General features: G+C 41.2%; 2 protein-coding genes across 15 annotated transcripts in view; one reads left to right on the forward strand and one right to left on the reverse strand.

Annotated features, from left to right (window-relative positions):
- The window catches only part of LOC144785288 (uncharacterized), an 850769-nt gene that overhangs the window by 139478 nt on the left and 695832 nt on the right, over window positions 1-15459 (forward strand). The window lies entirely within an intron of this gene.
- Window positions 1-15459, reverse strand: part of DGKK (diacylglycerol kinase kappa) — a 556369-nt gene that overhangs the window by 7433 nt on the left and 533477 nt on the right. For 5 of the 14 annotated variants that reach the window (XM_078663830.1, XM_078663832.1, XM_078663833.1 and 2 more), the window contains exon 28: window positions 6855-6985. The exons of the other annotated variants lie outside the window; for them this stretch is intronic. In XM_078663830.1, the coding sequence (XP_078519956.1) occupies window positions 6855-6985 (131 nt within the window). The remainder of the gene's footprint in view (window positions 1-6854; window positions 6986-15459) is intronic. 14 annotated transcript variants of the gene reach the window in all.

Consider the following 15459-nt stretch of genomic DNA (forward strand, 5'->3'; position numbering starts at 1 on the left):
CAATACACAAGAACCAAATCTCCACCCAACTAAATAATGTCTACGCTGTAAAGCATGATTCCTATAATTGGTTGTCATACTTATTCTTCTAAAAGTTTTCTTAATTTCTCCCAAGCTTAATTCATTTTCTTTATTGTTTAGTTTGTGAATAGTATTATGTTATATTTCTATAAAGTCCTGTACTTTATGTTGTAATTAGGGGTTCATGTTCACATCCGGACGTGTCTGTAACAATAACATAATGTCAATACTACTTTTCTTTTTTTTTCTGTCCTCATACGCCGAGAGATATGCCCAGAGTCCACTTCATCCGTGCAACACACTCCCCACCAAGTGTATGCCTCCACCTATCATGGACTCTGAAGATCTTAATGGGTGCACTTTCCACAGATACAGATACCCTCAGACATGGTCAGTTCAGTTCTTCTAACTTGCCAGCCACGGGACTGATCCAATGGGTATATTAATCTGCAAAAAGGCATAATCATTGGACAAAGTAGGTCACATCTGTCACAGCTCATCTAGCCAGGCAATACAGGGCAGCCACATTTTTTTTTTCTTTTCCAGTTTACCCTATCTAGATTCATTGTATATTTAATTGCACTTATGCAATATAGGTAGGTTGGTGTGGTATCTTTTAGCCAGGATTTACATATTTCTCTTCGAGCGAGTACAATCAAATATAGCGACACTCGAGGAAGTAAACCATAGTTTGGAAAAATACCCCAAAAAATTAGGATTACGCTCACCTGGATTTCAAAATTAAACATGGCTTCCAAAGATATTGGATGAGTCAGAGAGGTTCTTTGAGATCGAAATTGTCTGGGACACTTATAAAGCATACCTGAGGGGGATGATCACTGCTATACAATCTACGAGACAAAAAAAGTTTAGGGCCACGATAGCCGAAATTGAGGCAAAAATCTGTAAGTTAGAACATGACCTTATAGCTCAGACCCAGTTGTCCAAGGCCCACATTCAGGAGGAGCTCTTAGCCTGTAAATTAGAACTAGCAGAGGTTTTGGATGCTCGAGTTAGGAAACGGTGGCAGGCTAGCACTCTTGCACATTTTGAATATGGGAAATCTAGCGGGAAGCTCCTAGCCTGGAAAACTAAAAAGGAGCAAAGCAGAAACAGGATTAAAGGAGTCTTGTCTGAAACCTCGGGAGAGGTCTCAGAGAACTCTAAGGATATTGATGAAGCCTTTCATAAACACTTTGAGCAGGTATACAAGGAAGATCTAACCCCACAGGATAGCTCGACACAAGCATGGCTTGATCAATATGCTTTGTTGAGAATTGAGGATGACGCATCCAACAATCTAAATGGAAATATTAGCTCAAATGAGGTGACCAGTGCAATAGAGTCGGGCAAGAGAGGCAAAGCGGCGGGCCCGGATGGGCTGCCAGCCGAACTATATAAGGTTTTAGAGCCAGCCATTTTCCCGTGCTCCACAGGCTTTTTGCTTTCATTTTTGAGGAGGGAGGAAAAATACCCTCGTCATGGAATGAGGCAAAGGTGGTCCTTATCCTAAAACCATCTAAACCACCAGGGCAATGTGACTCCTACAGGCCAATCTCTCTGCTTAATCTTGACTACAAGATCTTTGCCAAGATTTTAGAAGAGAGATTAAATGGGGTAGTGGGTAATTATTACATAGCGATCAGAAGGGTTTTGTCAAAGGACGGAGCATACAGGACCTGACTCATACATTAGTGGGGGCTATAGATCTTGCAACCCTGTATAAATTGCCAATGGCCATTATCACACTCAACGCTCCTAAGGCGTTTCATCGTGTAAATTCGGCCTATTTAGCACGAGTGCTGAAAAAATGCAATCTGGGTGAGAACTTCTGTAGAACTTTTTTATCTTTCTACCACCAGCCCACAGCCAGAGTATTGGTAAATGGCAACCTCTCTGCACCAGTAAACATCAAAAGAGGGACGAGGCAGGGATGCCCCCTGTCACCTCTACTTTTTGATTTATACATTGCGCTGCTGGCGGAGAAAATTATGCAGAATATTAGTATAGCACCCTTTAAATGTCGAAACTGGGAAAAAAAAGTATTGCTTTATGCCGACGACATGATGATCTATACCTCTGACCCAATAGGGGCGATCCCACTAATTTACAACGCAGCCTCACAGTTTGGGCAGATCTCTGGCTACAAGATCAACCAGTTGAAGTCAGAGTGCATGGTCTGGAACATAAATGCCCATTTTCCCATCTTGAAACGAGAGATAAGGTACTTGGGAATCCAAATCACTCAGGAAATTGAACAGATGACGGACAGAAATCTTGCTAAGGTAGATAAAGAAATTGTAGATTCCTTAAAGGGCTGGTCGCTCCTCCCCCTTACGTTAATAGGAAGAGTGAACATCTTGAAAATGATGCTCCTGCCTAAATTAATATTCCTATTTCAGAACATTCCTCTAGCATTCAAGGAAGAGAAGCTAAGAAAAATTCAAGCTAAATTCAACTCCTTTGTTTGGGCCTCAAAGGGCATAAGGATCTCATGGAGGAAGCTGCGGGAAAAAAAAGTAAGGGGGCCTGTGTGCCCCAGATTTGAAGCTGTATGCCTGGACACTGTTACTAAAGGTAGGAAAAATGCTTTTTAAACAGCCTGATGGATCAGAGATAGGTGCAATGTTCAAGGAAATGTTACGGGAGATCAAAGGAGGAAATCAAGGCTTTCTGAACAAGTTTGGAGATCCGCTTTTCTTTAAAAAGGTTCGTTTAAAGCTGCTGAAAGACATGGCTTCCACCTGGGCAAGAATAAGGAAATCCCTGAATATCGGTTATTATAGTGCTCTGGCTCCTATTTTGGATTCACCGGGGTCTCCAGAATGGTCTAAGGATGCCCTTTCAAAACCATTGATGGATGCAGGGATAAATCATTGGTCCCAGTTAATGCCTGAGGGTTTGTTGATACGATGGGATGAGATCAACATCGCGACAGAGAGAAAACTATCTAAGTTTAAATATCTCCAAATTAATAGCTGGAGCCAGGTTGTGGGGTCAGTGGTGGGAGTAACAAATGACCTGGAGAAGGTGCTCCAGGGAAAGAGCAACAAGATAAAGACAGCGACTTTGTAATGGACTATCTTGGAAGCCGAGGATGGAAATTTTATCTTGCCAGCCCAGCTCTGGTGAGATCACTTGCCGAACAAGAACACAGAAGAATTATGGCAGGTATCCTATTATTTACTACATACTACAGTAGCTCCTGCCAATTAAAAAAAAACATGTTTTCTCTCCACAGAGTGTATTGGTCCCCAGCTAAGCTCTCAAAATTTTCGAAAGGCTCTACTCCCTGTTGTCCAAAGTGTCAGCAGGAAAAAACGGATGATCTACATATGTTTTTAAGATGCCCTGTTTTATATAACTTCTGGGGTGCGGTCTGTGAAGGTATGGAAGCAATGTCAATACTACCTTGTACTGAATAAAAGTAAATAGTCTTTTACTTAAAACCTATGTTTCTGCCAATTTTGCAGTCTGCCCACTACGACCTAGATTGTAGCATGTCTTTTGTCTCTTAATGCATATTTATTTTGTTGGCAAATACCATTGTTTCAATTCAGTCAACCAATTGTTTATACTAGATTCTATGTGCTGTTCTTGCAGTGCTCAAGAAAAGGATACCAACTTAGGGCCAGATTTACCAATGGTTTGCGTGATGCAAGTGAGATTTACCATGTCGCGCTGAGCCACCTTTGTGTGATATAGTAAATCTGGAGTAACGTAATGCAGCGCAAGTCCAATGCCTTGCATTTTGAAGAAATTCCATGTGTTGAAAAGACCATATGAATAAAAAATAAATATTCAAGTTCCAGATGATCTACAAGTCTGTTTAACATGCTCACATCTACACTTCACTTTGCATTCATATTGCTGACGCAAAACTCTCAGACAGGCCATCTGTGTGAACACATCTTTGCACAAAACACAGGAAACAAAGCAACAAAACACAATGCTTCCTTCCACAACAATCCTTTCTCTTAAACCAAGTAACACAGGATGTGCAAATAATATTATTTCAGCAGACCTGGAAGAATGTAACCATGTACCAAATGTTTATAAAATTGTACCTTGCAAATATACAGTTCCATACCCAGAAACAACCTTCTATGACTTGGGGCCTGGTTACAAGTTTGGCGGTCCATGGGACCGCCAAAGTCGCGGTGGCAGTCGGGCACTGCCGCACCAGGGGTCCGAATACAGCGTCTTGACCTCTAAAGAACCTTTGCGATCCCTTGCGGTGGCGCGGTGGTCTGAAGACACAATATGCGTTGGTGGTGTTGCTGCGGCACTGCCAAGCATATTAGTTTGGTCACTGACCTCTTTTTCATGGCGGTGAGTCCGCTATGAAAAGGATGGCGGTGAGGAACCTTAGGGGGTCTTACCTGGTTCCCTGGTGTACAGGGGTGCATGCTGGGGGGTGAGGGGGCACATGGTGTGCCTCCCATCTTTCTGCACCTCCAGTTCCAGCAAGGCATTGACTTTAAAGTCCATGCCATGCTGGAACGCGCAGTAATTGTCCCACAGAGTTGCCTTTCTATGGCTCTCTTGCGAGCCTTTGACTGGCAGCACCTTAGGCCAGCTTCCGCAGTACCGCCCGCCCTGATTACAACTTCTAATCCGGCGGGCAGTCAGTGGTGTAGTTTGGCGATGTGGGAGCGGGCGGTGGCATGCTGACTCGCTCCCACACCGCCAAACTCATAATCAGGCCCTCAATAACATGTTCAGCATCTCTAGCTGTCCTCCCAAAAGGACAACTTCCACAACATGCCTCTGCGTCCTCAGTATAATACATGGCTCTGTCTAACTATATTCAAATTTTAGTAGGGCCGCTTTACAATGGGTATTGCAGGTTCTATGATGTCATAAAGGCATATGGTCACAACTGCTCAGAGGCTTGCAATGTATTTATAAAGTACATTGGTGGGGTCTCTATTTCATATGTACATTATAGAAGACAACAGTACTTGTATGTGATGTCAGAATGCACTTGTACTAGGAAAATATTGTCAGTAGTGGTCTGTCACCATTCACTACAAATAGTGATGCCACAATAGCCCGGCTGTGCAGAGCCACAGACCCCGCAAGTGAAAACAAAGCAAGAACTCTTGTCGCTGTGGAGCGCACTGTGATAGCAATCACTAGAGCCCAGGCAATATTTTTGGCTTTCCTCCTTCCTAGCAATATTTACAAAGACTGGCCTGCTGCTCAGATGATCTCCAATCTCGGAGGGCCAAGTCAGTTTTTCACACACCAGACTGTACATTGAATATCCTTAAATTAGGCAATAGTTGCATCGATGTTTTACAACCTGGAGAACATAGCGCCAGTTGTTAATATTAATATTATTATTCTACTATGCGCTCATGTGTTAGCTCAGAGAATTTGAGTTTGATTTGCATTAGAGTAATTGTTTTTTCATTTTTTTAAATCAAAAACTTAAACTTGAAGAGTACCAAAAGAACAGCGTTTAAGTTGCAGTTCATGCGCTCTGCTTCAACATGTCCGATACGAAGTTACATTGCCTGTGTCGTCACAAAGTTTACAAATTAAATGCCCTTTTTGTTCCAAGAAAAGCCTAGCATTCTTGTTTTCTGTCAAATGTCACATTAACCTTAAAATCTAAGGGTTCCTTCTGTGACCTTGTATATTGTTACTATCGGACACCGAAACACAAAACAAACCCAAGAACTGGTGGCAAATGTAACTGGATTGAGCGTTCTAAATAGCAGTTCTGATGTCTTTAAATAGAGCTACAAATTAACATGAAAAATGTAGGTTACCTTGAACCTTTGATCACAGTAACACCAACTAGACCCACCCCCGTATAGTTGTGTTGTTCAAAGTCCTGCTGTCAGGTGGCGTCTTTTTTACCCCGCTCACCATTACTGTCCCTTTCCCTCTCTGCCTCACTCCACGTTCCAATACCCTGTATTTCAATCTTCATCACACAGGTCTTCAATGTTTCCTGTCCCATAATTTCTCCCCTACTACTATGTCACATCTGCTCACTACTACTCCCTTGCCACAGTTTTTCCATGACACGCTACATCCCCCACACGTCCTATAATGGTTCTGACACGCCACGCTGGATCCACTTTATTCCAATGATTCCGAACCACCGAAGGTTGCTACTTTCATGTAGACTGTTCATCCCCTAGCCGAACTAATAACACAGCTCATCACTGTTCTACCATTTGCTCCTGCCACATATGGTAGACTAAAACTACATCCATTATATGTAAATTCTTCTAGGAAAATTGCAGAAGCTCCTGTTGAGCCTCTTCTTCTAGAGTAGGGGTGTTCTGCAAAGGCCATGAGGGCTATTTCCATGACACATTTCAAGATAGCTTCATAAGATAAATTTACATACAATTGATTTAAATGGTACAATTTATATAGTCCGTGGTTTATTCTAAAATTCTGGTGTGGAGTTGGCTTGTGGGGGTTAACGTGGGACACCCCTGCTTTTACCACAAGTCCAGCCCCACATACTGCTAGAACTTCTTTTCTGTACCAGGCTCCCTTATTTCCATTTTTCCAAGGTTTATATATTTGAATGTGATCAAGGAGTCAATCATTACCATTGTAGTTCTACTTCGGGTTGCCTTTACACTCTCAATTCTTTAGATGTTGACAAGTTCCAAAAAAACATGAACCGTTACGGATGTGCAATTTAAATGGTAAGCAGAAACACCTTTTGTAGGCTATTGGCAGCTAGACTTGATGATGTAGGAAATGTGGGTATCCCGAAAGGGAAGAGTTTGAGGAAAGCATGGGGTGGAGGCAAGCTCTACAAATGGAGGTAGGAGTGAGAGAGTAGAGAGACGAAGTACCTTCAAGTCTCTTCTTTCCAGCAGTACCAGCTCTGAGCCCTGGATGTCGTGACGGGTAAAAATATCTTTGTATTCCCCTAAACCGAGGGCATCCAGCCAGGCCGCCACTTCCTCAGTGCCCCACTTATCCACTAGCAAAAAAAAGGAGACGGAAAGGAGACTGAGAGAAAGAAACAGAAGTAGAAACTAAAGCAACACACAACAGAGTAATCAGCAAAGCATGATGAAATAAAGTAAGGAACAGAAGCACACACATAAATATATATGAATATATATATTTTTCAGAATATATGTATGTACACAATGGCAGGTGTGAGAGACAGGATACAGGGTTTGCCCTTTTAAAAAAATCTACGGAGATACAGTTTTTGACCTAAACTTAAACATCTATGTGAAAAATCGAAATTAAGGAAGCTTTTGTGATATGATCACTTCTTTTAAAGTAGAATTTTGATGTTTCCCCTTTAATTTTAAACAATTGACTGTGCTCATTTGCCTCCTCTTAATTTTGCTTATTTTCTCCGTTTCCTGACTTTTCCCTACTGATTTCTCCTTTTAAAGCAATATTTTTTTGGGACATCTAGATTTTTCTGGTGCATCCCAGCCTTTCCTGTACCGATCATCAGAAGGTGACAATCTTGTTGAGTTTAACATGTAGCTTTGCACCACCATGGGGTTTTACATAAAATGTACATGGTTTGAATTGCAAACCTACGTTTCTACCCTTTCATTAAAAAACAAAATTCACTTTATACCCAACTGGCAGTCACTATCTTACTTGGAAATGATGGGTGTGTCAGCATATAGTGCATCCTCATTTCCCAAGAGCAAATGCAACTTTTCCAAGGTAATCTTTGAGTGAACTGGTTGCAATGTCTCATTTTTACAAACATTGAAATTTGCAATAGTTCAGTTAACCTGTTTTCGAGAGAAAGTACTTACATTATATGCCTAAAAGGTTGACATTCAAACCAGTTATTGGAAGATTAAATTCATCCACCCTAAAATTTGAGGGAGTTGATGTCTTCCAAGACACACAATGGAAGTCAGCAGTCAGTGGTTAGTTGAGGGGTAAATCCATCAGTGCTGTTCAGTACTGATAGTAAAATAGAAGGCAGAATAGCTTATGAAATTTACGGGGACAGGAGGTGAGCTACTGTAACTCGTTGGGGCTTCTGTGGAATTCATACTACCGAGTGTGCATCGTGGTGGCTCTTGAAACAAGAACAGTGAACAAGTTGTGCAAATTACAGTTCCTTTATCAATAAATTGAATTATGATTAGGGCTCCCGGTTTTATGGTATTTATTTTTTCGACATTGCCGTCTGTATCTATCCATGTTTATTATTTTTTTTCTCTGTATTTATCCATTTTTATTTTGTGTTTCTGTATAAATGCTGCAACGGGTATTTTTCACATTTATTTAACTGATAAATGTAAACTCGCATTTAAATGTCCAAAAGGTTTCAGCAGTATTCAGTGCAATAGCGTTATCTAAAACCACTTGCATTGTAAAATAGCATAAATAACTGTAGATCTGCAATTAATTACGCTTAATTAGGAAAACTATCCTCTTTTTACGTGTCTCAATCTCATCTCTCAATCTGTACACCTAGCGAGCTGGCACACATGATTGACAACAGATAAAATAATCAAAAGAAGGCCTATTTTCTGCATTTTTCTGAATTTAAAAATAAATACAGACAGGAAAATAAATAGTTTTCTGTCTGTATTTATCTGTAAAAACGGAAAACTGGGAGCCCTAATTATGATTTACTGCTTTAAGAATTGTCCCATGAGTCTTTATTGGGCTGGTCTTTGTCCCAGTTGAAACTGACCGTAAAAATGAATACCCTTGCAAGTAATAGATGAAGAACATTGCTCTTGAATGAAAATGTACGACTGTAATCAGAGACTCAATTAGTACACAGAGACAGCAACCCAGTTTAGGATTATTGCAAGAGCATGAAATTGGTATAGCAATATTCTTGTTAAGGTCATGGGATCTTTTATTAAGAGTGTCTTCTACTGGGGAATGTGTGAGTTTTTCCAACATGAGCAACAAATAGCTCTTCTCTGTGCTAATGGTTTGAAAGATTTTAATACTGAGTTATGTGGCCATTGTGCTGTAAGGTCACAGTGCAGTTTTTATGTCTGCTGTTTCAAAAGTTTAATATTTAATTCCCAGATTTGTAATTTGATGCTGTCTCTTCCTAAAGAACAAGTCTGTTACTGTATTATAACTTTTTCTAAACATTTTCTGAACCTATATGAACTTGCCTTTACATGTGAAAAGGTTTCTTACATTTTATTGTGCTTTGTTACTATCTGTTGAGTTCTTCATCAATAAAATGACCATTACAGAGAGAAAAAGGACGAAGGCAGGTTTTGGAATACTTCTAATGCTCCAAATCTGGAAGTAAATTTTTAACACAATGTAGTCTAAGGAAGCTTTTGACTTTATGGCTCATAGTTCTACTATTTTTGAAATTAGAGTATCTGAAGTGCTTAGCTGGAGCACCCTTTACAAGTGATGGATGATCATACTTGTCTGTTGCCCACCGTCCCCTACTGTGTACACTGAGCAACACTGTAATCAATGTTTGTCTCCTTCTCTTTAATACCTTGTCCCTATATTTTGTAATGGAAAAGGACAGTATGATACAACAGCTGTGCATGTTTTGTTCATCTGCCTATCTATGGAATACAAATGAATAATATCAACAGCACACAACATATATTTTTCACACAAACAAAACGAAGGAATACAAAAAATGAAGGAAAATTCTCTAACACCAAATCCCACTGGTCTTCCTGGGTATGAAATAAGAAAAAGACTTGTATATTTGCAGTACATTAATTAAAAGATACCAAGATGATAGACACATTTCCCTTTTCTCTCTTACTCTTTGAAAAAGCTCCTACTTCTGTTTCAGGTTTCTTTTATATGGTTAGAACAGGCATGCTTCAAACCAAAATTGTCTGTGTAGATTTGAACATGTTTCTATCACTTATGCCAAGTGTCCTGTATTTGGTTTCGGTCACTCTCATTCAGTATCTTGCTTAACTACAAAAGCTCACAGCATCACTGGCTTTAGGGAAGTATTGGAAACTATTATAGTAAAGAAAGGATGTCCTGTGGATGACAGTGTCCTAAGTGTTCTAAGCCACTCCTTTCCCCCAGAGTGGGTCTCTGAGCAGGAAGACAGTTTTCTAGCTGTATGATTTTGTAACCCTCAGTGCAGAACTCTAAGCGAATCTTAGCCAATATACATATTCTATATAGCTAGAGAGAAATTAAATTTTGCAACCCCTGTAACTCGGCATTGTTGCTCTTTCAGGGACAATCGAGTACCCAATGATGGAAACCTGCACTTAGTATAGACTTTCTTTTGAGCTAACTCTACTTACAAGTAAAGTTAGATTGTATATGATGTGGAAATAAAAGAAAGTGTCATGGAGGGGACTGGGCGCAGACCCTGGGCAATGAGCAACTGGACGCCTCTTCCAGGCAGCTGGTGGGATGAGCAGGAAATGGTGGGGACATGAGGATGCAGGGTCCTCAAGGCTGTCTTCTTTGGAACTGGGACCACAAGGTAGGGATAGAACGTGCTCTGCACAATACCATTCCGCTGAGCATGCATCTTTTTAACCTTAGAGGAGGAAATGCACAAGCTGCACCTACTGGGCCCTGCGTGCTCCTTGCCCTTAAGGCACGATATCTGGGGAACAAAGATGGGTGAAGATTATTTGGTTTTCCGAGCCAAAGCATTACTCAAGGTAGGTGTGCGAGACCATCATGCAAAAAGTGCCTACGCAGTCCCTGCAGCTGTCCACTGCATTATAAGTGCCCTGCAACCCCCAAGAAACACACGCAGCACAAGGAAGCGCACCAGAAATCCCAGTGGATGATCTGTGATTGAGCGGGACCACCAGAAGGACAAAAAGAGAACCCCAGAAACCATAGCGACCAATGCTTCAATACACCTCCCATATTAGGCATTGGGTAAACAATAAGGTCAGAAGACAGTGGCACCCCTGACGATGAGTGGTGCATCCAATACAACTTTCAGTAAATCGATAGACAGGACAATGGATTATTTTGAGCTAAAGCAGTTGATCTCATAAAATGTGATTTTGTTCAAGCCATATATATCTCTATGATTTATGTACAACATACTTTGCAACAAACATTAATGTTCTTCTTTTAGACTTCAGAACAATTCTAGATACCCCTGTTACCAGCAGAATCACCACTTAAAATCTCAGATATTGACAACTGGTAACAAATGTACGCTTAATTCCTGTGGCTCTTTATGGATCCTGAACTTGCTCTGGATGATTATCAATCAGTTTTGGGGCACCTAAGCAGTGCTTTATTTAGATTGGTGGCTGCAAGTGGGGCCCACCCGCACTCATTTTTAGGGAGTGTCCCTTATTTTTCTTCAACAAACTTTGAACCAGAGCAAGTGTGAGAAGAACATAAAAGAGACAAAGAAGGAGGAAGGGAAAGAAGGTAAAACAAACAAAAGGGGAAAAAGGAAATAAAATGAACCTGCGAGAGTAAGATAAAGAAGCAGGGAGTGACTGGTGGAGGATTAAAGAGGCATCTGGTTGTGATGTAGAATACACAGCCTTGGCATTCTTCAAAGTTGAGATTGCTGGCATCTGAGCAAAATTGTAGATACCGGCACTTATTCTCTCACAAATTAGGCACTGTCTAGATTACAATGAATGCTGCACACCCTAACTATTGTACAAATCCTTGTGGCAAGTTTTACTCAAATTTTGCTGGGATCAGAAATTGTGGTAAAACTTTAATGGGCATATATCTCTGTCATCCCCTTTGCTACCAAGGTAAGCATCTGCAGAAATCAGCAAATTGAAAGCTTCAACTATATTCACAATTAAAGATCCTTCCTCACATTTCCTCCCCAAAAATATCTTAATCTAAAGCTCCCATATTTCCATGTCCTCCCAGGAGGCTTAGATTATTGCATTAGTTCACACACTGGCCAGCCTACTGATTACATGAAGAAGTTCCTTGTCACCCAAAATAGGGAAAAACTTGAAAGTAAAAAAAAGTCCTAGAATAAAAGGTAAAAATGCAATCTCTGTAGCTGTGAACTTTATCACACAGGAAATACCTAAACTGCGAATAGAAGAATCACAGCAAAACGTTGTAACTTATACTGGTAGCATACATGTTAACATACCACTGCTAGGCTTATACCACTAGCCCTAATACCAATCGCCAAGTACCAGAGACGTAAATGTGGCAATAACATAAATGTTTATGGGACACTAATGTGAGTTACCAACAAGGATTCAAATGCACACATTTATGTTCTGTAAAAGAAAATCACTTCCTCCCACTCTCCTGTTTGACGCAGGTTATGTAATGTTAAGCACACAATCACCAGCTAGTGTATCCTGGTGCTGAGCAGGTGTGTGGGTCTAGACATGCCCATGCTACGCTGCTTAACTGAAAAGCCAGGTCTTCAGCATCTTGTGGAATTAATTTCGACAGGAGGAGGCTCTAGTGTGAAGTGGGAGGCCGTTCCACGCTTCAGTAGCTACGTAAGGGAACACCCGTCATCCTGATCTAGTTCTGTGTATTTGCGGGATGTCAGCGAGTAGGAGCCCAACAGAGTGCAGGTGTTTGGGTTGTTGGTGGAAGGAGATGAGACTGTTCAGGTAGGTGGGGCCTAAGTTGCGTAGTGCCTTGAATGTGTGTGAGGCGTTTGAAATGAGCCTGTTTGTGTATCGGGAGCCAGTGGCTACTACTTCCTAGTCTCAGAAGCTCCAGCCCTGGTGATCTTATTGGACACAGAGTTATCTGACACCCCTTTACTGATACCAGTTCCGGTGTAGGCTGCTTCCATTGGGCATTTATTTTCTGCTTCCGCCAGCGCCAACATGTTGGGATTGGTTGGGGCAGCTACATAAGCTGCCCCCAACCACTCTTTATCGTACTACGAAATGATGAAGTGGAGAACTGCATAATCATTGTTACTTAACCAAGACCCGTATCTAAATATGTACTTTGTACTTTACAAATAAATATACTTCAATAAAAGTCAGTGTTTGTATCTCAGAATCACAGAAGATGCCTGTGCTGACAAGGGAGGTGTGCTATGTTACATCCATGTTTCCAGCTATCCATCCAATCACCCATCCATCCTTTCACTCTTACCCATCTGTTCATTCTTCATTCAAAAATACAAGTTAGATGAGGTTAAGATGTGGGCAACTGTCCTTAAGAAAGGATTGTCAGTCTGCAACAATAAATCACCTCTTTAAAGGATTCTGAAAAATAAGGACACACTCAGTTCCTGCTGCTGCACTGCCAAGCTTTATAGAAGAAAAAATGTGTCTCTTCACCATTACACAAAGCAGGGGCATAAAGCAGGTGCCTGCAGCAAGGGGGCAACTATTCAATGGACCCCCCCCCCTCAATTCAGCACGAGGCCAATGAAAATCTGTGAGATATGGGAGATGCAGCATAGGTTTTGTAATAGAACTGTGCCCTTCCAACAGAAATTGCTGTGCTTAGAGCTACGTTAATTCTTTTCCCGCAATGTATGTGTGCTGTACAGCGCAGCACATGTTCAATTTGTGTGAAGTTAGAAGTAACAAAAAACAATTCTCCTTGTTGTTAATGCCTGCCACAAGGAGTGATTATATTTTTAGTCAAAAACCATGGGCGGTTTCATAGGAACACCCATGTACCACCAATGCAAAGCCCCTTAACGCAAAGTAGCACAAAGCGCTATTCGCATTACTTGTGGGGATACGTTCCAGGGCAGAAAGGATTTGTGCTAGAAATGAAATAGTTTATCAACAATTTGTGTGGGTTTGTGGCCATTTTTGAGAGTTTACATTGGCACAACTATAGGAAAATGTGTAAAGAGAAAAAAAATGGACGAGGCTGATAAGAAATGGACCTCACAGCATAAAGTCATTTAAACTAAAGACGCACATTTTTTTTGTCATCTAGCGGTGACTTCTTGATCCTCATATAGGCCAGTAACAGATTATGATATTCCTTTCAACATTTGGGAGATGTATCTCAAGATCGATTATGCGAGTTATGACACTGCAACTTCTACATTAAATCAGTATGCTCATAAGGGTTTAGAAGTACCAGCTAAGCTGTTGGCATCGTTAATAACCAAGGGCCAGATGTACGACGTTATTTTGCATGCACAAAAGGGTTTGCAAACCCGATTGCACATGCAAAATCACTGATGGCCATGTACAATTCCTAAATAGCGAATCACAATTTATTTGCGACTCGCTATTTAGGAATTGCGAGTCGCAATTAGGAAGGGGCGTTCCCTTCCTAATTGCGTCCGCAATGCTATATGTGAATGTTTTGTGACCGCAATTGCGGTCGCAAATCACTTGCAAATTACCACCCTCTTCAAGAGGGTGGTAATGCAGTCGCAATTTGGGGGACCCCTTGCACTTTGTGATTGTCTCTAAAATACCACTGCCTGTACCAAAAAAAATAAAACGAAAACATTATTATTATTATTTTTTTTTTTAAATGCATCCCGTTAAAAAGCAGTCCCAGACATGGTGGTCTGCTGTCCACTGGCAGGACTGTCATTCCTAATGGGCTCAAAAATTGCAAGAGGCTCATTAATATTAATGAGCCTCGCAATTTGCGACCCCATTGGGTATTGCTAAACAGTGTAATAACACCGCTGTACATTTCATTTAGCGCCTCGCAATGAGGCGCTAAATGAAAGGGTCGTACATAGGGCCCCAAAAGTGTGAACGCGTGAGCCCCCGCACCCTGTGGGAACCCAATCGCCATAATGAAACAGGATCCTTCGTGGTGGTGCAGAATATTGAAACCAGATTTTGATTGTGCCCTGCAGACTGGCAAGATACCAGCCTCATGGCAAGGATAACAAGCATTTGCAATGCAATAAGTCTCGCATTTGCGAGAGTTTAAGGTGTTCGCATTGTAAATGACAATGCCTTTTATCTATGTAAATTAAAGGCAATGACATTTACAATGCCAATAGCTCAAACTTGCGTAAATGCGAGACCTATTGCATTGCAAATGCTTGCTTGTTGTTTTTAAAAAACCTTCACATAGGTCAATATAACACTTTTGAGCTTTGGGTACTTTGCTAAGCTGCTTTGCTTCAGGAGAGCTGTGAATAAATATTAGTTTTACTACAATGTAGGTTCCATGCGTTGTTGAACACGTAAAAGATTTACTATGCAGAAAACAGAAAGAACGTATGTTATTCCAAGCCTAAAAAGCATTAAGTGTGAATCACACCGTGTGTTTGGCTCGGGTGGCCTCTGGGAGCATGACAATGACCCACTGTTGGGAGAAAAAACAATTCAGACGGTGAAGTGAACCAGGAAAAATCTCGAAGTCCGTTAAGTGTGCAGACTGGGAATTTTGCAAACGTTTGTGGCCGAAGTAACCCTTTGCACATCCATATTTGTAATTTTGCACCACCCTTCTGAAAAGCACCAAGTAGAAAGAGAGGCAGGGCCTGTCCGTCCTGTAGGCGTTAATGCCCGCACCACTGTCACCAGGGATCCGAAACTGTTGAGAGGAAGCGAAAGCGCTACA

This window comes from Lissotriton helveticus, chromosome 10 (genome assembly GCF_964261635.1).
Source record: "Lissotriton helveticus chromosome 10, aLisHel1.1, whole genome shotgun sequence".
Taxonomy (NCBI): Eukaryota; Metazoa; Chordata; class Amphibia; order Caudata; family Salamandridae; genus Lissotriton; species Lissotriton helveticus.